At 36.9% G+C, this 25610-nt stretch overlaps 1 protein-coding gene across 1 annotated transcript in view; it reads right to left on the bottom strand.

The window, feature by feature from the left end:
• The window catches only part of LOC122359318 (Down syndrome cell adhesion molecule homolog), a 108422-nt gene that overhangs the window by 3369 nt on the left and 79443 nt on the right, over nucleotides 1–25610 (bottom strand). Inside the window, 24 exon segments of the mRNA XM_043259627.1 lie at nucleotides 4253–4555; nucleotides 5197–5394; nucleotides 6548–6697; nucleotides 6974–7089; nucleotides 7186–7216; nucleotides 7324–7500; nucleotides 8090–8380; nucleotides 8888–9076; nucleotides 9339–9437; nucleotides 9540–9703; nucleotides 10439–10556; nucleotides 10720–10873; nucleotides 11718–11851; nucleotides 12648–12803; nucleotides 14250–14396; nucleotides 14639–14879; nucleotides 15711–15781; nucleotides 15924–16091; nucleotides 16504–16632; nucleotides 16713–16809; nucleotides 17646–17842; nucleotides 23728–23826; nucleotides 23829–23906; nucleotides 25171–25290. Of these exon segments, the coding sequence (XP_043115562.1) occupies nucleotides 4253–4555; nucleotides 5197–5394; nucleotides 6548–6697; nucleotides 6974–7089; nucleotides 7186–7216; nucleotides 7324–7500; nucleotides 8090–8380; nucleotides 8888–9076; nucleotides 9339–9437; nucleotides 9540–9703; nucleotides 10439–10556; nucleotides 10720–10873; nucleotides 11718–11851; nucleotides 12648–12803; nucleotides 14250–14396; nucleotides 14639–14879; nucleotides 15711–15781; nucleotides 15924–16091; nucleotides 16504–16632; nucleotides 16713–16809; nucleotides 17646–17842; nucleotides 23728–23826; nucleotides 23829–23906; nucleotides 25171–25290 (3627 nt within the window).

Genomic DNA, 25610 nt, shown 5'->3' with positions numbered 1-25610 from the left:
AGTGTTTTATGCCACACTACATATTGCAAATAATGGCAATTAAGTACACCTAAGAATATTGTAGTACAATGTAAAACAGCATGCAATAATAAAGTATTGAGTGTAAATTAATAATAATTTTAATTCAATTTATTAAATAAATGCCACGCTATTGGGACAATAAAACCTACCCTAACCCTATTCTGTTTTCAACTTTTTGATAATTTCTTCATTTTTACTGAAAACCTTTTTGATGTTATATGAGATTTGAAAAGGGAAAATAAAAGGTTTGGCAAAAGGCAGGTTCGAACTCGGGCCTGAAAGCACGCGGCTTACTATTTACACCACTGAAACCGATGTTTAACAAGTGTCTGTTTGTAACGTTGACTAGCCCAATCACACGGTGGAGGGAGGAGTCAGCGTAAATGGCCTCTGCCAACAAGGTGGAAAAAAGTTTTACAATTTACTCACTCCCCATGCCATCTGAAATGTTTATGTCTTTCATTCTTCGGTAAAAATCAAAGATTCTGGAAAGTTTTCCCCAAAAAAACATCATTTCTTTGCGACTGAAGAAGGATAGACACATTTTGGATGACATGTCGTTAAGTAAATTATCACCATTTTTTTATTCTGCAAATGATCCATTTAAGGAATGTTCTGGGTTCAGGATCTATCAACAGCATAGGACAGGACAGGAAAGTTTTAGAATATGATAAGGTAGGGTAGGATAGGATGGGATAGAAAAAGATAAATTATGATAGAACAGAACAGGATAGGTTAAAAAACGGACTATATGGGGATAGTTGGGGCAATGATAGGACTGGTTTGTTACTGGTAAGTCAATTTTAAAGGATAAATTTTTCTCTGTGTCAGAGTTCTACTGACGCAGACCAGGGCTACGTTTCCCAAAAGCATTGTAAGCCTGTAAGTTGATCATGGCTCCATTGGTTTCAATGGGTCTACGATGTACTTAAGCTAACGATGCTTTTGGGAAATGCAGCCCACGACAGTATAAGACATGGACAATGTAGTCTTAAGATTGGACAGAATAGGTTTAGGATGGGATATGGTAAGATTTTTAATCCACTGATTACAAAAATTTAAATCAGGGGAAATTAAAATTAAATTCTAAAATATGATACATATCAAAACCCAAAATCAAAATCCCAAACTTCCTTAATTACTTCTTAATTTCCTTACCATTGTGCATTTTACCTTTCTATATGCTTCTGAGTTATAATTTACTTATAATACAACACACAATTCGGACCTAAAACTTGGTAAAAATTGGTAACAAAACATCAAACAAACAGTTTAGATTTTTACTCTCTGTAAATGAATAATTAGTAATTATGAATGTTTTCTATTTAGTGTTTGGATTAAAAAGAAAATTAAGTTAAATTTAATAATTCTATTTTGTTTTATTAAACCCAGTGATAAAAGGTCAGCCACTTTATTAAAAATATTACTGAAGATTTCCTTTGTAAAGCTAATTCTGAATGTATCTATTTAAAAAGGACTGCTTAATTAAATGATTCAGCTGATTGTTCATGAGCTCTGCTTTTAAAACCCGAGATGCCTGTACTTAGTTTGTGCATGTATAAAAAATGTTGTAAAAGACTAATCGTTTAGTTGCCTAAACAACTAGCTGAATTTTAAATAAAGATAAAGATGTCAGTTATACCTGCAAACATGCAAAACATTGTTTCATCAGACAAGAATGAATGTAACCTCGCTTTGTCTCTCAATGTATATGGAAAGGTATTTTGGGCAATTCAATGAGTAGAGTACAATATTATAAAAAAAATCCTTAAAACTTCATATCACATTCAACAGCTCCATTGTGGTAGTAAACTGCTGTTTTGTAATGACAATATACCTCGCCAGCATAGTATGCAGATTGGCCCTATTTGCCCTGGTGCTCTCAGTAACCAAAGGCTTCCTGTCTGAGCCATAATGCCTAGATAACATTCATGAGACGGTAACACTAAACTCTAACCAGTAACTCTATAACCGTCTGGGACCGAAATCAGCCCTGGGTGGCACAGACGCAGGACACATTAAGCCCATTGATGCGAAAAGAACATGGCAGTGTGTTTGGACAACAGCTTTCAAGCCTGTACCCATCAACACAGGAATTGATAGCACACTGCAAGAGTGACAGCTGACTGGTGAACAGGTAAACTGAAGACCGTGTGGAAAACACATAAGAAAGCAGACACGCACACATACACTACTGGTCAAAATTTGGTATTTTTTGCCTTTTTATTATGATATGATAGCTAGACAGGAGGCACAGTGGGAGAAAGGGATCAGGAAAGGTTCACGAACCAGTAATTTAAACTAGGCGTTTCCGAAGCCATTGGTACATTGCCTGCAAGAATATCAGTGGCAACGCAATAAAATTTTTTAGGGCCAGATTTACTAGAGCGCAATTCCATAAAAGCGTAAACGCGAAGGGAAAATTGATTGAAATGTGATTTACTTTCAATGTGCATATTAAAACAGATATAGCCAGATCATTTCCACAATGACTGGCACAATTCAACAATTTAAGACATGCCTCTTTAACCTTAATAATGGCGTAAATAGCAGTAATTTGACAAACTATTTTAAAATCTCCTCCCATTAATTTTGCTTCTGAAAGGGAAACTGTTTCAATTGCATTTTCAGTGATGGCAGGCACAACTGCACATCTTTAGAAAAGCCTTAAAGTACTATTACGCAAAAAGGTTTGCGTTGGCACAACCTGTTAACAAATATAGCGTTTTGGAAAGTAGCTCACCAAGGCTTCAGCAAAAATAGAAATATTGTAAAATAATATTAATAAGAATGCAATTTCTTACTGTGATGACAAAGCTAAATCTAGTCTTTCATTTACTTCAGGAATAATTCTAATATGCTAATTCGGTACAGTTTTTGCCGCTTAATATTTTTGTGGAAACCATGCTACATTTTTTCTACATTCTATGATGAATAGAAAGTTCAAAAGAAAAGCATTTATTTAAAAGAGACACCTTTGTTCATTTGTAATTAAATAAAAGCAGCTTTGGCAAGCATTGGAATTCCTCGAAAATACAACACCCCAAAAATGAAAATGTTATCGATCACCTACCCCCATGTTTTTTCAAACCCATAAAAGCTTTGTTTGTCTGCAAAACACAATTAAAGATATTTTAGATGAAAATCGGGAGGCCTGTGGCTGTCCCATTAACTGCCTAGTAAATTACACCGTCAAGGATCAACAAAATATGAAAATGATTTTCAGAATAGGCCATCTGCTATCTGTGGTTCGATCTGAATTTTACGAAGCCATGAGAATCCTTTTTGTTCACGAAGAAAATAAAAATAACGACTTGTTATTCAATATTTAGAATACGTAGAATACGTTTTGCGGCTGACAGAAGAGCATACATAGTTTGCTCAGTTTTTTATTTTCTTTGCATACAAAAAGTATTCTCATTGCTTTATTAAATTCAGATAGAACCATGGCAGATGTAATGTTCTGACAATGTCTTTCATACTTTACTGGATCCTTGACGGTGGTATTTACTTGGCAGTCAGTTGGACAGTCACAAGCCTCCTGGTTTTCAAGACAAAGAAAGCTGTTACAGGTTTGGAACGACATGTGGGTAAGATTGTGGGATTGACAAAATTTTCATTTTGGGGCGGAGTATGCCTTTAAATGAATAATTTCAAACTTTTGACCAGAAGTGTATGTAAACCTTTACATAATCTGAAATAGTCTCCAAAATGGAAATTCTAATGTAAGAACTACAGTGCCTATATGTATATTCAAACAAAACACACATTTCCATAATTCCTTCATCCACCTAGCTCCATTCTGATACGCAAAACTCACTTTTAACAATCCAGTCAGTTCACTTCCTGAATTTCCTCTATGTTTACTTCTTTTTGAATGCCTGTTTTACTTTAATTATCAAAGAAAAAGTACTTCAACAGTGTTTTGCTCAGAGAATATTTTAAAAAGTAGATTCAACGCTAATTTAACTCCACCATACAAAGATTAGAAGTGACTTGACTTCCCAATGTAATTCATTTCTGGATTAAATAATGATCAAGAAGCTGTCTTTTCATATTATTTACTAATAAACAGGATCGGCCTATCGGTGTTTGTGTTCTAAAGATGCCTATATACTTAGAGTTATTACTGAGCTTTGTTTTGATACATTGTGTCAGGATGAGAATTTAGTTTGAACCGGAGGCTATAGGCAAGTTGATTATAAGTCCCCGTATTTTAGCCAGGTCTTACCAGGTCTGTGTGCTTTGGGCACGGCCATGTTCATGACCCGGCTGGCGTCTTGTGGTTTGGGTGGGGAAGCGGTGAATCTGCAAATGCCTGACTCTGACGGCGTGCTGGACGTCAGGCTGTCTGTGTAGTCATTGGTGCCGGCCGTCATCTGTTCGGAGGATGTGTCTGAGATGAAACATTCTGTGATCGTGAACTTGGCGTGTCGCAGCTGTTCCTCCATCTTAGCATGTTCGTAAGCCCGGGCTAACTCCTCGTACGTGGAGGAGGCGCTTTCTGTAGACACCATACTGCTGCGAGCGCGGTCTGCGAGAGAGAACGCACATTACATTATATTATATAAAGCTTTTGGTTCACTTGTTTTACACGGGATGTTACCGCAGTGCCTTTTGCAATTTCTTGTAATTCTGACTTCTGGTAATACATCCAACTGATAATGTCAGTTAAAGTTTCATGCACCAAAAACAATTGACTGGTCAAGTATATATTTTTCTTTATAAATGCTCTTTGCTATGAGCAACACAGTTTAATTAAAGATTTGAGAGTTTTATCTACTTGAGAGATAAAGAGCTCGACAAAAGAGTTCGACATATAAGGAAGTTCAAATGGCATGGCTGTATCAACAAATCTGTTTTTATACCCGTTTTGCATTTGTTGTATCGGTTAGGTTTAGGGTTGGGTTTGGTGTTGGAAAGGTTTTTCCAACACGTTAGAGAATACATTTTTTTAAGGACACTCCCAGGATATTCAAATTATCAACCACCAGAATACGTACCTAAAGCAAATTAAATCAAACGCCAATACGTGCCTATATCAGCATTACAAAAGGTGCCAGGGTCATATATTGAACCCCATGCCTTGAAACATGCAACGGTATTGCAAAAATGTATTTAGAGCCACTTATAAAAAAAAAAAATGCTTTTTCTCTTTCAAAGATTGGGTGTTACCTGTGTCCTGAGAGGGACTGACACTGTAACTGTCACTCTCTTTGTCCACTGAGCCTGTAGCGCGGGGTGTGGGAAGCCTCCAGTCGGTAGTGAGGGTGTGTGAGGAGACGGGAGGGTGCGGTCGGTTCAGGGTCCACTGGCTGGCGTATCGACTGCGTGTGGCGGGACCTGCTTTAGCTGTGCGGCGGGCAGTGGGGTCTGAGGAAACAGAGACAAACAGTACACAAAGTCAACCAAATCTATGCCCTCCTTAATGAAACTCTACTGTGGTTATATTATGGTGTATGATGGTATCAGATGTTGATACCAGATATACAGTTGAAGTCAAAGGTTTACATAAAAAGTGAAGAAACTGCAAAATCTTAATTAATTAAACAAAATAATCACATGAAATGCATGTTATTGTTTATTTAGTACTGACCCTGAATAGGATAACATAAAATAAGAAAATAATAGTTGAATTTACAAAAATGACACAGTTCAAAAGTTTACTTACACTTGATTCTTAATACTGGATTTTATGCATGTTAGTACAAATAACATGCAGTTTGTATGATCCATCTTTTTTTTTGCCATTATTTACATTTTAACATTCTGCAGATTCTGCTAGGTGTATGTAAACTTTTGTTTTCAATTGTATCTATGCTATTGATTATCATACACCCCCCCATCCCTAGAACAGAGAAAAGAACTTTGTAAAACTCATTCATTCACATATTGGGAATGACATGAGGGTGACATGACATAACATTTTTTGGGGGGGTTAACAATTTATTTAAGTCAGTGCTGACAAATCCACCTGAATTATAAGTAATTGCAATCACAACCTATGTCAAAGAAATGCTCCTCTTCAGTTCAGCTCCACTGAAGCCATCAGTGAGCAGAAAACGCAAGTATTCACTTCTGTGAACTCAATTAATCCTAATCATGTGCTGTACATGTTATTCAAATCATAGGACTGGATAGAGACAACCTCGATATTCTTTCAGGTCATACTCAATGGCGTGATGTGAAATGAAAACATGTTTATGATGATTATTCAGGATATTGGACAGGCAAGTGGTGCAGAGGACAATGCATTCATCTAATACATTGAGGTTTGAAACTGTTTTGCTTACATTGCTATACATTATACTATGCACAAAGCAGTACTTTTATTTTTAATACTTAAGCATTTTCAAAAAAGAGGTGCCGCTTTATTTTTACTCAAGTATTTATATGTTTACCGTAGTAATGTTTGATTGTGGTATCTGCATCTTACGGATGCTTCTTTTAAGTCATCTAAACAAACAGGCAGCTTTATGAGAAGTTATGAGACCAACATAACCAAGCAGACTAGTTCAGTTCTTACTTGTACCAGGTCTAGCATCAGACACGTCTACTAGTGGTCCAGTGGCCTGAGATAGAGACTGGTAATGCACTGTATGGGTGACGGTTGAGGACTTCTGTTTAGATGTTTCTCCAAAGTCATTGTCTGTCAACAGCACTGTGGAGCGGTCATCTGAAAGACATCGTCAAACAAGTTAAATAAAGTAGAGATCACCATCAAGCAACATACAGTTTCTGAGAGGTGGGTATTATTGGCTTTTTTTTGCATTGCTTAGAAAAGTAATAGCAAACATCTGCTTAACAAGCACCATGATTTTAGGTGGTTTTCACTCATGTTAGCGCAAACAATACAAGACTCTCTTTTTTTAAAGAGAAAGTTTTGACACACCTAAACCCAAACTCCAAAATTAAACTACAAACTACTAACGTTACATAATCAGTCTCTTACCGATTGTCTCCATAGTGTCTCTCTCCTCGATGAGTAACTGAGCACGTGGGATATCGATGTGCATCCTCAGAGTCTGCTGCTGTTTGTTCACAGTGTCTGGTGTACGTGCATTTTTACTGGAGATACACATCCAAACAACATAAAACAATTACACGTGCTGCTTTTTTGCAAAGTGCACTATATAGGCCAATACTATTACAATTGGGATTTACCTCATTAGCATCTCTGCCAGGCTCTTTGCATCTGTTAAATTAAGAGCAATTAAAAAGTTATGAATTATAAAATACTTTTTGAACAAGTATCATGAAGTAGGTATGATGTTCTGTTCACTAGATATGGCGTCCACACACCTCGTAATCTTTTGAGCCTCTGCTCTCTTCTTCTTCTCCTTAATACCAGAAGAACAATAAAGACCATGGAAATTGCCACCAGAATGCAGATGATTGTTACCATCATTTTAAGTCCCTCATTGCCCTGCCTGTTCTCCTGGCTGGGGTCCACAGTCTTTGGCAATGGGGCAATAGTGCCTGGAGATAGAAGATTGAGAAGCTGAGAGATGATTTTGATTTTAAAAATTCTGGTCATAACCAAGTTTTGAATAATTAGATTTTTGTTTCATTTCTACTGGATTATGCTGGTTAGTGTTGATTTAGTGCTGGTCTGACTGGTTGATCAATTAGTTACATCCAAGGTAAAAGTTTTTTGTTGACATTATATATGTGTGTGTACTATAAAAATACACATGTATAGTATATATATATATATATTGCATTGGATGTATATATTTATGGTCATATAATTTATATTATATATAAATACATTGAATATATAAACTAGCGATCAAATAATTAATTACGATTAATCACATTCAGAATGAAATATATATACTATATATATATATATATATATATATATATATATATATATATATATATATATATATATATATTGAGGTACAAAGCATTATGTTTATATAATAAATATATTTATATAGTTAAAAGTCTGATGTTAGCTAGAAGTCATGCTGGTTAATCCACTTAAACAACAGCTTCCAAACATTGAACTGAGATGACATTGATTTTGACCCAGTGTGGTATTATAAAATCTAGTACTCACTGCCATCAGTGTTTAGAGTGGCGAACAGCACCCTCTTCTCTGCTGTTCCCGCACTGTTGCCCACTCTCATCTGGAGCTCGTACCAGGTGGCCTCCTGTAGGTCGTAGAGAATGTGGTTCTTGGTGAGAGAATCTCGCTTCACCATGGTCCATTTCGTAGTGTCCACCGGCCGATATTCTAGTGTGAAGGAGTCGATCGGACAGCCGCCGTTGTTCCAGCCAATGAGGTTGAGCTCCACACGGGTCGAGTTGATACTTGAGAAAAGCTCGTGATCTTTGGCGAACTGTGGCTCTGACAATGTAGAGAAGTGAGAGATTGTGTAACTCTGAAGTTAAAGAAAAATGTTAAAATGAGATGTAATCATATCTAAGGACATTGGTGTCAAAAATTGCCCCTTTACAACTTATTCAGTACTCACTACATTACTACAAATTATGTTTAAGATTAGAATAGCATGGAATAGCATTACAATTTTGTGCACAACTGTGTACAACCTTTATCATGGATTAATGGGCAATAATTCACACATTTCATTCATTATGAGTAACAGTGTTCTTAGATTTTGTTATTGACCATTCATAAAAAAGGACTTTTTTAAAGCTTTTGCATAATCTCCTGAAAACTATTAGAAACTTGCCAGAAACTTGAGGTTTTTCTACACCTCGCTCAAGGTCATAATTGCTTATAGCCTAATTTGATTCATTAGATTATTTTAATTAGGCTACCATTTAGTTTTCTGTCATGATATTAGCCACTAGCAATAAGCATAAATAGCCATTTATTTTAAAATATACATACCTTTCCCATGGGTTTTAGCTTCAATGATTTCACTGATGCGTCCAGGTCCAACTGCATTTTGTGCAGTCAGAGTAAATTTGTACCAGGTACCGCACTTCAGGTTTTCCAGACGGTAAGAACGTTCACTGGGGCTGATGGAGAAACTGCCCCACTCCTCACTGTTATCCTCAGAGAACTGCAGAATGTAACCTGAACAAAGAACACCGCAGTACTTTTAAAATAAACTCCAAATGCCAAACTTTATTTGATTCAGTTTTATAGCCGCTGTAAATTGAAACAGAGCACCTACTATACAAAGCTGACCTTCAAGTTTATTAAAATATTACAGCTTGTGAAATAAATCTTGTGTTTAAAGCATTTGACACGTCTAGGTGGATAGTGTTCCATATTTGTCGCACAGTGGAGAATAAGTGGATGAATATATGGAATATGAATATCAGTGCAGTCTCACCTCTGATGGAGCTTCCTCCATTGTCTCCAGGGATCCAGGACAGTGTGATAGAGGTGGTTGTGGTTTTGGTCACTGTGAGGCGCGGTTGGTCCGGAGGTACTGAAACATTTTGAGAGTGAACACAAAAAATACGGAGCAGTCGCATCTGTGCAATCTAACCATTTCATAGATTTCCACACGAAGATCTGCTGTCATACACACCTTGGACCTGAAGGTTTAGCATGATTTCGTCTGAACCCCAGTTGTTACTGGCAACACATCTGTAGTACCCAGAGTCCTCTGCTTTGACAGTGCGAATAACAAAGCTGCCATTGCTGTGAGCACTGCGACGACCGTCGATTGAAACCGGAGCTGGTGTACCATTACTGTATAAAAACATTATCAGTTTTATAACAAGTATGATTCACAAGAATTAATTCTTCAGGTGTTTGCAGTTGCAGTTGCAGCTTTAGTTTCTTTATTAAACAAAACAAGCTGACAAGACTTACATAATGACTAAGTAAAGGAGTAAAGGATGAGTTCAAAACACTTTTTTTCACTATAAAGTGGACTTTAACTGGAGCCAACGGGTTGAAGATGAAAACTGCAGTTTTAGTGCAGCTTGAAGGGATACTCCACATCAAAATTTTAATTTTGTCATTATACCCCCATGTTGTTTCAAACCCCAAAAAACTTAGTTTGCCTTCAGAACACAATATATGATATTTTGGATGAAAACCAGGAGACTTGGTCACCCCCCCCCACTGTCTACCAAGTAAATTACACTGTCAAGGCCCAGAAATGTATGAAAAACATTATGAACTGATGAGAATACTTTTTGTACACAAAGAAAATAAAAAAATATGGAATGAAGTTGTTGTTTGTAGCTTTGTAACATTACAGTTAAAACACTGATGGCAAATGGAAAATTCTGATGATGTTTTTTATACTTTACTGAATCCTTGGGACAGTCAATGGGACAGTCATGGGACAACATCTTGGTTAACATGGAGGTCAGTAAATGATCACAATTTTTTTTTATTCTGTAAGCAAACTAATTCTTTAATTTAAAACTTTGTATTAAGTTTTTGGCTGGTCAAAAATCTAGAAATCAAACATACTTTCCCTTTAGCCACTTGATGGTTGGAGGAGGGTCTCCGACTGCTTTGCATGGAAGCACAATGTCCCTCATCCAGGGGGTGGTAACAGTGCCACTGAACGTCAGGATTCGTGCAGGGGCTTAAGAAACAACCAATACCATCACAATGGTGGACAAAGCCTCTCACACAAACTATTCTATGTCAGATTGGTTCTTTTAATTGTACGATATGGTGTTTACCAAAAAACATACACTAAAAATTACAGAAAGGGTGATTGATTGCCACGAGCCAGTCCTGCATACCTTTAGCTTGGGGTTCTACGGTGATGATTTCGCTGGCATTCCCACGGCCCGCCGCAGTGACCGCCACAACCCAAATGCTGTACTGCCAATTCTGATTCAGGTTGGTCAAGCGACGGAAATAAACATCAGGTGCAGCCTCAAACTCACTGATCACCTGTAATGATACCCAAGTAAAAGTTATAATCATTAGAAAGCATTCCTGTCTTATTTTTACATTTAAGGCAGATGTGTCCAATCCTGCTCCTGGAGGGCTTTGGGTTCAGGTGTGTTTAATAAGAGCATGGGGTAAACTCTGCTTCAAGGATTGGACACCACTTATTTAGGGCATTAACTTATCTAGAACTACTTTAAAAACTGCTGCAAAATGGAATACGGTACTGCTTACAGCAAACTGCAGAAGCGGGCATCTCTGGCTCCAACCCTAATCAAACAGCTAATGAAGATTTTCTGAATTATTGGAAAACTACAGACAGCTATGTGAGTTTGATCAGGGTTGCGGCTAGGACAGAGGACCCTTGAGGCCCAGAGTTGCTGAGCCTTAGCATACCATGATTTATACTCTACTTGGCTTACTATTGAAGAAGTAGAAGCAGATCTATGCATTAAGCAATAATAAACATCGAAACTGCATTGGAAAATTTAGTTGGTCATTGAAGTATCCCAAACCCATAGCTTCTTTGTAGCAGCCACATGGCTTACTTGTTTTTCAACCTTGAGGCCCATCAACATATTGTGAAACTCCTCTTAATTATACATCAGAGTCAACTCTTCAGGTCATTAGACTTCAAGACCTCAAATGGATAGGTCAGATAAGGGAAACATCCACCATGTGTACTTTCGAGGTGCCTCCAGGAACAAGATCAGGGAAACACTCTAGTAATTGCTAAGAACTCAATTCATTTTTTGTTCAATTTTGGTGAATTTAAATAATATTTAAATAAAGTTTGGTGGGCCATGTGGAGCTGTGCAAAGTCACAAAGAGCTGCAGATAAGCTTACCGTGGGGTATGGGTTGGAACAGAAAACGGTGTATTTCCGGATGATTCCATTGAGTTTGAGTGGAGGAAGCCAGGAAACAAACACCACAGAGCTTGTTGAAGCAGCTGCCTTAACTCCAGCCGGAGGGCCAGGAACTGGTTTTAGCAGGAGAAACAATAAAATTGGTTGAGGAGACGCTCTAGAAAAGACACCTTGTATGCTACAAAGGAAGTGACTTGCAGCTGTCCTATTCTAACTTCATAGAAAGCTGAGATGTGTGATTTCAAGCAATTTCCAAACACCCCAATCAACACTCTCCATTTGGACTGGTTTTGTCATTGGGTTCAGACATCTGTGCAATGAGCAAAGGAGTCAATGTTCAAATATCCCACTAGTAAACTCAAAACAGCTTGATTTTGATCAGTTAATTCTGATTTATGGTTCACTTATTAAGAATGGAAGAAAAACAAACTACTTTCTCTGACTGATCTCTACAATTCCCAGTCATCTGTTGAGCAACACCAAAGAAGAGCAAGGACATAAAGTGGAGAACTGTAATAGAATGAAATAGCATGCAATTTTGGGTCTGACTTTAAAGTGAATATGTGCTCTGTTTTATCAGAGTATGCCGTAAAAGACATTTATCTGTTTACATCTTAATTTATAAAAATAGCCATTTAAGTGTAGTAGAATTGCAGAAAACCCCATGGTTGGCACAGAATAACCACTGATAACATCAACTTAGGGCTGGTACTTGGCTTGTGGGACACTGCCTTTTTATGTTTCTGTAAATGAAATTGAGACAGCCCTCTTGAAAAAACCAACATATGCTGGTTAGGTATGTTTTAAAGCTTGGAGGCTGGTTTGAGCTGGTTTATGCTGGTCCTTAGCTGGTCACGTCACACATCTAAAATAAATGATACGAGTATGTGCAGTCGGAGCGAGTCTCACCATCCTCTTTGGTACGTGTGTAGATCTGCTCGCTACGGACTCCGTCTCCAGCTCGAGTGAAGGCCAGGACCTGGATACTGTAGTTGGTGTACTTCTCCAGCCGTTCCAACTCTAGTGAAGGCTTGGTGGTTGTGATGTTCCTGATTTCTCCCAGTTCTGCAACACACAAACAAAATGTTAAATGATCTGGAGGGAAAAGCAAATGAGATCTTTATTAACTCAATGGTTGATCTCTCTCTTTTTTTTTTACTTCTTAGGAGTTTCACGTGTCCCATTAACAGTTTCAGCAGTGTCTCAAAATATGCTCAGAATTGCCATGATAAACATTTACATATTTAAGTGACCCTTCGTAATGATTTGCATTGGACAATTAATTATATTCTGCATAGTCATCAGTCACTTTGCCCTGTATAATGCTACAATATATAGACTGTTTTGTCTTCATTTTTGTTTTCACCCTTGAATCTGTACATCAATACCTTATTGTAGGTCAATTATTAATGGCTCTGCAGTGCAGCCTGGAAAATGGCCACTGCTTTTCGCTGGATGCTCCCTAAACCTGAGATTCAAGTACAATAGGTATATATGGAATTTGCATACTGTCCAACTGTAAAAACAGGCACATTCTTTGAACTGGTGCACTAAAGAAATGGTAACACCTTCATTCAACAGATCGCTCTGTGTCGCTTTGGATGAAATAATTTGCTGAAAATTTAAATGTAGCCAATTTTCCCATTAAGTGTGGTGCTTCTACTGAAGATCTACTGCCCTTTGTTTTTAACTTTCTGTCTCCTAAAGCAAAGCCGGCATGCCCTCTAGAGGTCCGAGGCAGAAGTGCAATTGAATTGATATTGCATGTCCTAAAAGTACTGTAAATAATGTATTAACGTTCAATAAGTAAGTCATTAAAACACAGCATAGTGTGTATAGTATAGTCTGACAAGTCAGCATTTGATATACATTACAATATGCACATACATCATATATATTAATCATTTTTTCATGACATTAACAATTTACTAACACTTTGTATATACCACAGAGTATGAATTTGAAAGGTACTAGGGTATTACCATTAGATGCTATCACAATGTACACTGCTACTATTTCTGATAAGATTACAATTATTATTGTAAAGTCATTGTAAATTACAAATGATTTATTAGTTTTTGATAACTATTTGTAAGCATATTGATGATGTGTAAGCATGCATATCATTGGTAATTTTGTCATAAAATTATTTTAATTTAAAATATTATGGCTAAGTTAGGGTGGAAGGCAGAAAGGCTACAATTATTCAATAATACAGTAAAAAATATTAAAATGATTAACATTTACTATATACTAAAATGTAATTTATTCCTGTGACGGCAAAACTGAATTATCAGAATCATTATTCCAGTCTTCAGTATCCTTCAGAAATTATTGTAAGATGCTAGATGGCAGACACACCCTGGAACTAAAACCCAGGCCTCTGCAAAACTAATATGAATTAAGAATGGGAAACTTGGGGGGTTGGGGAGGAAATCTGCGTGCTTCATAATTATGCATAAAAGTAAGAAAGTTTCTGCAGAAATTGAAAGGGTCATAACCCTGCCTGACCTCCATCGGGTAGGTTGGCCCAGTAGATGACACGATATCCAAGCAGCATGCCGTTGAGTGCTTCCTTGGGCAAAGCAGACCAGGACAGAGAGATAGTCTCAGGGGTTGTAGCTGTCGTCACAACGTTCTCAGGTGACCGACTGGGCACTGCCAACCAAAACAGCATTGTGTTAGTTAATAATTAGCATATTATTTATCATATAATCAGAAAATATGTATGTGCATTGCTATATATTACAGATGAAATTCAAAGTTTAGGCTATAGGAGAAAGCAATTCGTTAACATCTGTTAACAATAATTAATTGAGCTTCAAAGTAAGTCTCTTGAGCAAAGCATGTAAATGCATTAAGAAACATCACTAATACAACAAATACGTGATGTGACTAACCGTCCTCCAGCGTGGTGATGGTGATTTCCTCCGAGGTGGGACCCATGCCTGCCCGATTGGCAGCTTGCACCCGCACCTCATACTGGGTGTACTTCTTCAGGTTATCCAGGGTGAGCGTTTCGATGTCCCCTGTGGTGTCTACATTGATTGTGTTGTATTGTGGGCTGCCCCCTGTCCCAAACTCCCGATAACACACTTGGTAGCTTCGGATCAATCCATTCTGCAAGTGTTTGAGGGGCGGCTGGAAAAAGAATAAATATCGTAACGTCTTATATATTATATATATATATATAATATATTCTTATAATATATTCCAGTTTCCTAAAGTAAACAATTGTCTAGTTGTGGAAAGGACCTAAAACCAATTTTTCCTTAAACTTTTTTGATTTATTTTACACGTTAGATATATTTAAAACTGCGGCAGTTTCAACATCCCATTCCTTACCGTATAAAATAAAATATCAGCATTTTTAATGTATGAGGCCATGATGCAGAGGCAGTATAAAGACAAAAAATTATATATATATGGGTATATGTTTAGCAATAGCAAAAAAATACATTGTATGGGTCAAAATGATTTTTTTTTTTAATGCCAAAATCATTTGTATAATAAATAAAAATCATGTTCCATGAAGATATATAGTACGTATATATCCTACCAAAAATGTATAAAAACCTAGTAATTAGTAATATGCATTGCTAATTTTTTTGCAACTTTAAAAGTAGATTTTTTTGCACTGTAAGATTGCAGATTTTCAAATAGTTGTGTCTAGGGCAATGCATTATCCAATCCTAACAAACCATACATCAATGGAAAGCAATGGAAAGCATATTTAATCATATTTAGTCTTCAGATGATTTATACAATTCTATTTTAAAAAAAACTGACACTTAAGATTGGTCCATGGTCACATAACATCTTCACGTATTTGTTTTTTGGCCCTATATAAGTCACTACTGCTGATGTAGCTTAAACCCAAAATATTCCTCAAAAAAGCAGCATGGTTTAGCCAGCACAAATATCGGTTTTGCATGGGCTACTACAGCAGCGCAAGTGGTTCCTCAGTTGTACCTTCCACGTGACTTTGATGCTTTGGGATGAGATTGCTTCCAGCTGCACATCTTGAGGAGCGCCATCAGGTGCTGGATCGATCACATGCAGAGATGACAGAAAAAATAAAAGACTGAGCCACTAGGTGGCGGCACAGATAACAAAATGTCTGATACCATGAGGAACTATAGAAAAACCTCACAAAGGCTCACACCATTTTGGGGGAATACTCACGTGCTTCATCTGTGGTGATGGTCAGCTCGTTGCTCGGCCTGCTCTCTCCGATCTGGTTTTTGGCAAACATGCGGATGTTGTAAGTGGAAGCAGGGTGGAGTTCAATGATGGTGGCCTGGTTCAGCTGAGGGGAGACGTCTTTGGTCATTTGAGATGAGGCCCACGAAGCTAAAAGAAATACAGAGGAATACAGAGCGACACATAAGGCTACGTTACAGTCATTTTATTACAGTTCAAAGGGTGTACTGTAGTAATATAAAAAGATACCAAAAATGAAAACAAACAAGCCACTTAAAGTGATCAAAGTTCATTCTACGAATGTAGATGAACTGAATAAATAGATGTAAAAATAAAAACAAAAAGAGAAATTAACATTGGTTATTCATTTTTTCATAAAAACAGATAATCCTGTCTAAGATGCTGATTGGCCAATAAATACCATCTTCTAGCAGTTCTGAAACACGTCATATATCTGACTGAATAACACTTATATATAACTCTGTTAAAAAATACTTGTCTTCGAGAATATAAATGAGAACAATTGATTGAGGCAATAGATTGGGTGAAAGAAAACTCATACATGATTTATTTTTATAGTTGATGTCATATCCTGTAATGGGGCTGTTGCCATCGAAGCCCATAGTCCAGCGAAGTGCAATGGTTCGGTCCTTCACTTCTCTGATCTCAACCTCAGGAGGATCAGGACGATCTTCGGAAAAATGTTTGTAGAGATTAGACAACAAGTACGAAAATACGAAATCAACAATTGCGTTTTGAATCGAACTTTACCTTGTACTATCAGTTGAATGATTCCTTTATCTTCACCGTAAGAGTTGATAGCAATGCAAGAGAAAAAGCCAGAGTCTTCTCTGACGGTATGCAAGATCTGTGAAGACATAAAATGATATGTACAAAATTTGATCATGCGACTAGTACATTTTGGTAAATGCTATAGGATATTTGATATTGCTTTTGAACTATTATATTTGAACAATTACATTTATTAGTGTATAAATGACTCTCAGCAGGCATTGTAAAATGGTATTTTGCACATGCATCTATCTTCATCTATAAACATTATTTAAGAGTGGAGAAGAAAAGTAACAATGCAGTTAATACAAAGATTAACCATAATGTTATGAAGATTTGAAAAATGTCTATGACTTCACGTTTTTGAGAACACTGACTCATATTTTTTCTATTATATCCTTAGATTTTTAGATAGTGTAACATACACATGTGCAAAATCGTCTATGAAGGCTTGTTTAAATATATAATAAATTTTTTTATAACTGCTGTTTATTTGTGAAATTCACCCCCTCAACTGTACTTTAATTATACCTGTGGGTGAATAATAAAAGGAATTTCTCCAGGTTTGGATGCCTGAAATATTTACTGAAATGTGCAGAATGTAATAGAGCATATTGTGCTAGGCACTCAATGTGTAGCATGCAGAAAGCAGAAAATGAACAATGTGGTATATTGAAGGCACATTTTTTCATCCAATCAGTCCCTAACGAATGCCGTGCATGTTTGTCTTAGTGAATACCGCTCAGAAATCTGTCACATTATCATAGTATAAGTGAGTTGCGAGAGCACGTTTTGTGTTGTCGATAAGGACAAATATAAATTAGTTCCAACGGTGGATGATTTTTGACAGAAAGTAAGTAGTAAGTCCAGGGCATCCCTGAATGTGCGTCTGTAGATGGTGCCTTTGCTCACCTGCAGGGTGGATATGACCTCATCTCCCACTTCCTTCACGGTAACCACGTAGCGGCTCATGTCTGGGTTGATGATATGAGATTCCTTCTCCCAGCGAACCTTGATGGGCTTTTCACCGTGAGCAGTGCAGCTCATCTCGGTCATGTGACCCTGTTCCGCTCGCGTGGTGTTGGGGTAAGACGTGATCATGGCAGGAACTGAAGGACGAACGGAGAAAGACGCAGAGATGAAATAATATTTGAGGTAAGCGTAGACCCAGCCACATCATTTCTCTGCATAGAAATACTGGACATCATCAAAAAAAACAATGTTCTCATTACGTAATAAACCAAACCCCCTACAAACCAATCAATCAATGTTTTGTTGTATACTGTATATAATGTATTTTATACCCAGTATGTTTTATATAATCAATAAGAAACTATTTAAACAATCAAACAAGCTTTTTAAGATTTTGCAAAAATGCAAAGGAAAGAAAATAATGAATGAAATTCTGCATTATTTCTGTCACCATTGCTAGATGTAAATGTGTGATAAAACCTCGGCATAACAACTGAGCATTTCCTCCGCCCGTAAGTCCATAAGTCTCCCTTCAAAAGTTTGTTTCTCAATCTCCTCGTATGAAGTAAATGAGCTGAAAGCAAACTGAGCTGGTCTCTGGTGAGAAGTTCACAGAGCAAGCGCAGACATGAAGAAGGCGCGAGACCGTGCTCAGGCCTGTCTCACCCCTCCTCTGTCTGAAACCTTGTTACCCTCCAGCGGCGTGAGAGATCTGTCTCTCTCTTTCCTGGCAGGCATGGCTATGATTAAATGATGAGCACACTTCGATTATTCATATAGATTCTTCTGCTTGTTTTCGCTCAGCAATACTAGCGCCTCTGAAGCAGGAATGTGAAACTCCCCAAATCATCTTACACTAGGTTTGGGCTCTGTGATCGTACAGTATATACCTTGCGATGTTAAGTTTGCGTCGGTTGGATATCAGGACCCCATTTTGTTAGTTAGACTTTATGAAGAAATGTGAAAATAAGACCAAAGTAAATAAGGGTGTAACAAAAATTTCAACTTTCAACAACAACAACAACAATAATAATAATAATAAAATAATAACTTAATTTTAAAAGCCTGTTTTAAATTAATTGAAATAACTGAATTCAATTAATAAAAATTACAAATCTATTAATTAAAAAAATACATTTATTAAGGGCAGTATGTAGTACTTTGGCTTTGATAACAATTGTATCATTATTTTGTGTCATTATTTTAATAAAATAAATTAAATAATTTAAAGGTTTATGGAATAGTCTGATTTATAATTATACTGCTATTGATCTTTTAAGTGTTTAATAAGTAATAATAAATAATAATAATTAGATCATTCAATTATTTTGCGCTTCAAGTACATTTATTATTATTTTACAAAAAATGCATTTACCAAAGAGGGTCCTAAGCCCCTTAGAAGTTAAATATTTACTTGTACCCATGAGATTTTAAGTTAATATTTTAATAATTTAAAGAAACATTTGCATGTTATTGGTTCTCTGATGTTAGTTTAAGGTCACACAACATGCAACGGAATATTTATTCCTTTTTTTAAGTAAATGTTTATTTTTATGATTTATACAGAGATCTGTAGATAATATTACATACAACTCTAATCACAAAATGGACAATATTATACATATTAAATACATCTGATTTGATAATTACACTATAATAATATTACAATTTTTTTAATTCAATAAATTGTGCAGCCACTATTATTCTAATTGTACATTTAATTATTAGCTTTTTATCAATTCATAGACCTCCTGCAGTTGTTTCACAAAGACCCAGTTGAACACTTGTTGGTTGAAATTGCAGCAGAAATATTGTAATGTTGACTGTAATAAATAATCATGCTTTGATATGTGATTTTGTACTGTCCATCCACAGCATTAACTGCTGAAAAACAGACAGACAGACAGACAGAGGGAGGGAAAGAAAAAGGGGCGCACGCATGCAGTCTCCCTGTGCCCAGAGTCTTATTGTGGTGTGAAGTGGCGGAAGTTGACATGATGGAGAGTGTCAGAGTCAGGCCTGTGAACGTTTAACTCTCATCTCTTATTTACTCACAAGCTCCGCGCAGCTGCACCGCATGAGAGAACGCTGATTTATTTTGCATGACAACTATGAATTTTAAGTACAGCATATTAAAAGAAATCTCTCCGCCTTCTCTAAATGTTATTGCTCTTTAGCAAGAGGACGCTCTCTGAAGATCTGATGCAAGGTTGAGACCTGCTCTGAAGCAAGATCCGGAAGATGTGGAAAGGCTCTTTCTTTTTTTTTATTCTAACTACAGACTATTTCATTTCTTTTCGGATTAGTTTCTCTACATACAATCAAGCCAACTTTGAGATTAAATCAACTTTGATTTGTTAATTAAATCCGTGAATAAATGTTGTGAGAGTGACATTAAGTGTTCATTATTAACTATCGACTGTTGAGGCCAGTTCATAACAAGAAATATAACTATCAATATAATATTAGTGTCCATACCAGAGCTAAATAACATTCTGTTTATTATGAGCATGTCCTCTGAATGGTTTTTATCTACAATGGTTTAAAAGTGACTCCAAATATACATTCTGTTGCGCTATTGCTAATGCTAATAGCTAATGCTATTCATTTACGTTAATTAATTCATAACTTTCCTTGGTAGCAGTGCCTTTTTAACATTATGGGTAGTATAGTGTTAATGCTGCTATTAAATCTGCTTGACATGACAACGAAGTGTGACTTTTACAGAAATACACAACACCTAACAATCTCGCCGTTGCGGTTTTGTTTCACTGCTGCATTTCACGTGATGTCGCAGAAGACACTGATATCGAATACAAATGTGTGAGAAACAAAAGTCACAATATGGTGAGTCCTCAGTTCTTGAAATTCTCCTTAGTACACATCCAAAAGAGTGTGTATAATCTCATTTAAAGTCTTGCAGTCAGCACGAGAGGGGCTTCAGGCGAGAGGGGCTCTAAATGGTATTCCCATAACAGCTTAGTTGATGTATATTTTTAATATCCAGCAATATTACAGGCTCCTGTAATAAAGAGAGAGGGGGGAGCGCTGATGGCAGCTATAACTGCACATCAAACAAAATCTCCCTTTATTCATTTCAGCAGCCATAGAACAGCACCTAACTATTATTAAACAAACCAGGGAAAACCACAGGGAGCGCAGGAGAGAGTTTGATATTCACAACATGTGTGAGTAAATGTCGTCTTTCACATGCAACATGGATGTGTTTCACAGCTGTTCTACGAAATAAGACTTCAGTTTTGAAAAGTGACATTGTATTCGATATCTGTACAATTCTTCAAAACGGTAAACACAGTGGTAAAGGTTGACAGGCGCACAGGCATTTGTTGCATACAAAATTTAATGCTGACGAGTTAATACCCCCTTTTAGTGTTATCATATTGTTTCTGATGAATAATGCTAGCAGTCGTATGTTTCATTTTTATGGTATGCGTTAATTGATAAAATGAATATATACTTAGTGCCTTAATACAGGTAATACTTTAGTACACGTCTCAAGTCAAATTGGATAAAATCATCCATTATGTGCGAATAAAAAACTCAGAAACCCTCCTCCTTCCCCAGCTCCACCTGTCTAGACCTGCTACGGCGTGATTCATGCTATGTATTTTACATATTTTATATGTGCAGCAGAATTATTTCCAAAATGCTCACGGCAGCTTTTTGTGGATGCATTGGTACTTGCTCAGCCACAGCAGCCGTGTCTATTCTACCGAGACCAAATATATTAACATCATCACGAAAATTACCTTGCAATACCCTGTCATGACAGAGCAAATTTTCACAACTCTTAAGAAAATCAGGTAACACGGGTGAAACTTTAATCTTCCTCCCTGTTGACAAACATAACTTTGCTGCCGTTCAAAAATTCTCGGAAATGTAGTGTGACCTACTAAAATCTGGGTCAAAAATGTTCAGTTTCTTGAAAGGAAAGCGTCGCATTTGAACAAGTAATCAAGGCAAGCGTGCAAATAATATTTCTCTCTCTTTCTACACACACGCGCACACACACACACACACAAACAAAAGATGAGTCAGAGCGTGGCGCATATGTAGCCTTTAATGGTCTTTATTGTCAGTTCAATGAAGCATATAAGTGGAGTTTAGAGACGCACGCGGGTTAAAAAGCATGAAAGATGATCATCTGATGGATATTCAGAAACTCATTATCGTGGCTGAACAGGCAATGACCTTGGAGCCAAAAAAGGTAAATATTGATATTTTTATACAGTGTGTGAAACTGTAAAAATGACAAAACTGTAATCACACATCATTCACATTCTTTCAGAGTGCACGCAGCAACTGAGCCTTAAAATATTCTTGGCAATTTGGACCAGTATTTATGGCTGGGTGTGAATTAACTATGATAACTCCATTTGTGTTTTCCACTTTGATGGCCATGTTGAATATGATTAGTGTGTATGGCGTATCACGCCGTATGAATACAGAGGCTGCAGCAGCGACTCTGGGTGTATATAATCCATTTCAGCCCTCATTTTATCACCAGTACAGGGGCACCCTGGGAAACTAGGCCACCTCGTCACATTGCCACGCCTGAGTGGGCCATCTACCCCCTTCTCTCTAACAAACGCACACACTCGTTGCCTTCTCTGTGCAGGCCAATGGAGTGAGGTATAGTCTCTGGACTGGGAGGGGCAGCACAAGTGTGTGTGTGTGTGTGTGTGTGTGGGGTTGGTAGAGTGCAGCAGGCTGCCATGCTGAAGCAATTCCCCCTTTTTCTTGCACAATTGGTCACAGTCTGAGCATGTGCTCTCTCTGATACTGAAGGCGAGGGAGTGCCACCAGATCCACACAAGGACAGACACGATGATATTTATATCAAACAAGAAGCGAAACATCTTTTTCTATCCGTGATCATTAATTTATCATCACTAAGTCTGCCTATTTTTCTTTTAAATGCACAATAATAAATGCACTGAAGAAAAAAAAAAAAAGTAAATCATAGTTCATTAAAATCTTGACCTAAGCTGTAGCTATCTTTGGTGCATTTATGAGAGACCTATGAGAAAAGAAAGACTATCTGAATCATGAATCATATTCTTTTGAGTCGGCTCTTTTGAACGAATCAACTGATCGAAAAAAAACATCTGACTCACTCACACGCTTGTCTCACTGGAGAATAAAACATTTTGATCAAAATTTGAAGTATTTTTAATCTTTTATGTACAGGTTTAAGGGGTGTTACATATTTTCACTCAAAGAAGAAGGAAAAAAAGAACAGAGAGAAATTTTACTGAAATAGACTGAAATAATGCTGATTCAATAGCACTAGTCCATCTGAACGCTATATGCATCAGGGGATATTGTTTTCATCACGAACATATACTGCCCTTGAAGTTCTAGCAAATTTTTTTATCATTCCATCTGTTAAATAAAATTTGTATTTTTATTTTAAAGGAATAGAGCACAAAATAAAATCAATTCTGGTGTTCCCCAAGGCTTTGTCGTGGGATGCTCAAGAGATGATGGACAACTTTTATGGAGAGAATCTTGACAGAACCTGTCTAAAATCATTTTCACTGTAAGGAAAAATCAAGTCTTCGTTTAATTTTCAATTCTCAGTGGTTCATTTTTGCTGATCTGAATGGGTAGCGATGACAAAAGAAAAGTGACATAACGCGAATAGGCTACTGGTGGCACTGCTCGGTTCTCCTCATGCCAGAGTAGGCAAAAATGCTGTGTAGTGGGTTTAATGGAGGGGATGTAAGTCTCTGCCTGCTCAACAAATAAACAGTTCACCAAGGAGCACAATACCGTATACACAGCAGTCAACAGGGCAGAAGACCCTCAGGCCCAGACACACACTCAGTCATACACACACACTCCTTAGATAAGAGCGGCGCAGACCAAACAAAGAGAACCAAAAACATTTAGATAATACATGTCTATTAATAGCAATCCGATCACATCATAATCAACATACATTATGTCACACATGCACACACACATAATCAACACACTCCACTCGACAGGGTCTTACTTTTAACGGTGAGGTACATGCTCTTGCTGATATCGGCTCCCACGTCATTGCTGACCTTGCACAGATAAAATCCAGCATCTTCCTCCAGGACGTGTTTATGAGCAGAGATCCCTTCTCCAGGAGCTGGATACGTGAGCCAGAATTCAAGGCAATGGGCTGGAACTGAGGTACGCCAGCACCTAAAACAGAAAAAGCAAACAATGCAAGGTTTATACACACTACATATTTGGAAATTAGTATTTATTTGCATTTTTAGTAGAAATCTAAAATAAATATATATATATTTAAATTCAATTTAATTTGAAAAACATCTAATAATCCGATAGCATTACACCCTTTTATGACCCTTTATTATCAATATCAGTTACGTTGTGGTTACATCTGATGATTTCTATTGGATTTGAAGATCTCTGAGGGGAACTGTCATGTCTGGATTAACAGTGGGATTCAGTTATATGAAATAAACCGTAATACCACATGAACGACTTAATCTGACAAAGCTACAGTCTGTCCTTGCAATAACAACAACACCAAAAATAATAATCTTGTCTGTCAAGGAAAATAGTTACAGACTTTCGCGATATTTTACAATGTGGGAATGAGCTATTTTCTGTGATTCATCAGCCACTAAATGTGCGCTAAGTGGTCAAACTATTTGTGCTACAAACCAGTGTGTTTATAATTAATGTTCAAAAATTTTGAATGTTTTATGAATGAGGCCCAATGCCTCTGTAACCCTCATGAACTTCATCGAACCCTCTTTTCTTTCATCCAAGCCCTGTTTAACGTCACCCTCCCAATGTGCAGCCCGTTTTTTATGTTGTGTATATGGATTTCCATTTGTGAGCTTTCATCTACAACGTGTAGTGAGGGCTTCAAACGCTCAGCCCCCTTCGGGAGGAATCAAGGTCGAGAAAGTCACCTGCTCCTGTTCTAATCCAGTAATCCAGCTTCTTTGACCATGGCCTCAATGCAAGCGCACACCTGTGCCCAGCCCACCTGTCCAGATCACCCCTAAACCTGACTGAAGTTACGTCCACACCAAATGTGCCTGCATTGGGTCCCCTTCAATAAATGGTTAATGGGAACTTAAAAAAATCTCTTGCCAATAGCATAACTGCAGCTTTAGAATAGCTGTACTCTTTATCATTTGAATAGTAGCTGTTCTATTTTTGTCAACACGCAGCTGTTCTGTATAATAACAACAATCATAAGAGGTAAAAATAGTTGGTGTTAATAAACTAAATATATTTGAGTTTGCTTATTAAAGTACAGAAATATAACCTGGACATCTTTTGTGAGATTCACCATTTTTTTACAGAAATTCTTAATTGCAAAAATATTTCATATCGATTAATATTTTTTTTGTATTTTTGCTCATAGACATTGGCCATGTACGGAAAGAAATAATATGCATTTACATAATTGCAAATATTAACATACCTTTTGAGTGGTTCCATACTATAGTGGGGATTGGGTTTCCCTTTTGCGAACAGTTCAGGATCACTGATTTCCCATATATGCCATCCTGGTCTCTTGGCTGTACCTCAAAATGTGGTGGAACTAAGCATAAAAATAATTCTTTTTATAAACAAGCACAATATATAGTTTCTAAATATGTTTAGAGACAAAAACTAAAATATATATATTTTTCACCTAAAACAAAATGCACGAGCTTAATTATTCCACACTGTAAAAAATGGCTGTGAAAAAAAAACGCTAAAAAACTGTAAAAATTCTACAGTAAAAATGTATTAATGTAAGTAACAGTAATGGACGTTATATGTAAATTTATGGTAGTATACGGTTTTTGAAGGTGGAAAGAATGCATAATTTACATTAAATTCTCAGAATTTCCTGCATTAAATTTCAATTTTTATTTT

This window comes from Puntigrus tetrazona, chromosome 15 (genome assembly GCF_018831695.1).
Source record: "Puntigrus tetrazona isolate hp1 chromosome 15, ASM1883169v1, whole genome shotgun sequence".
NCBI lineage: Eukaryota > Metazoa > Chordata > Actinopteri > Cypriniformes > Cyprinidae > Puntigrus > Puntigrus tetrazona.
Note: the sequence above shows the minus strand (reverse complement) of the source record. Positions and strands in the feature narration are given on the sequence as shown.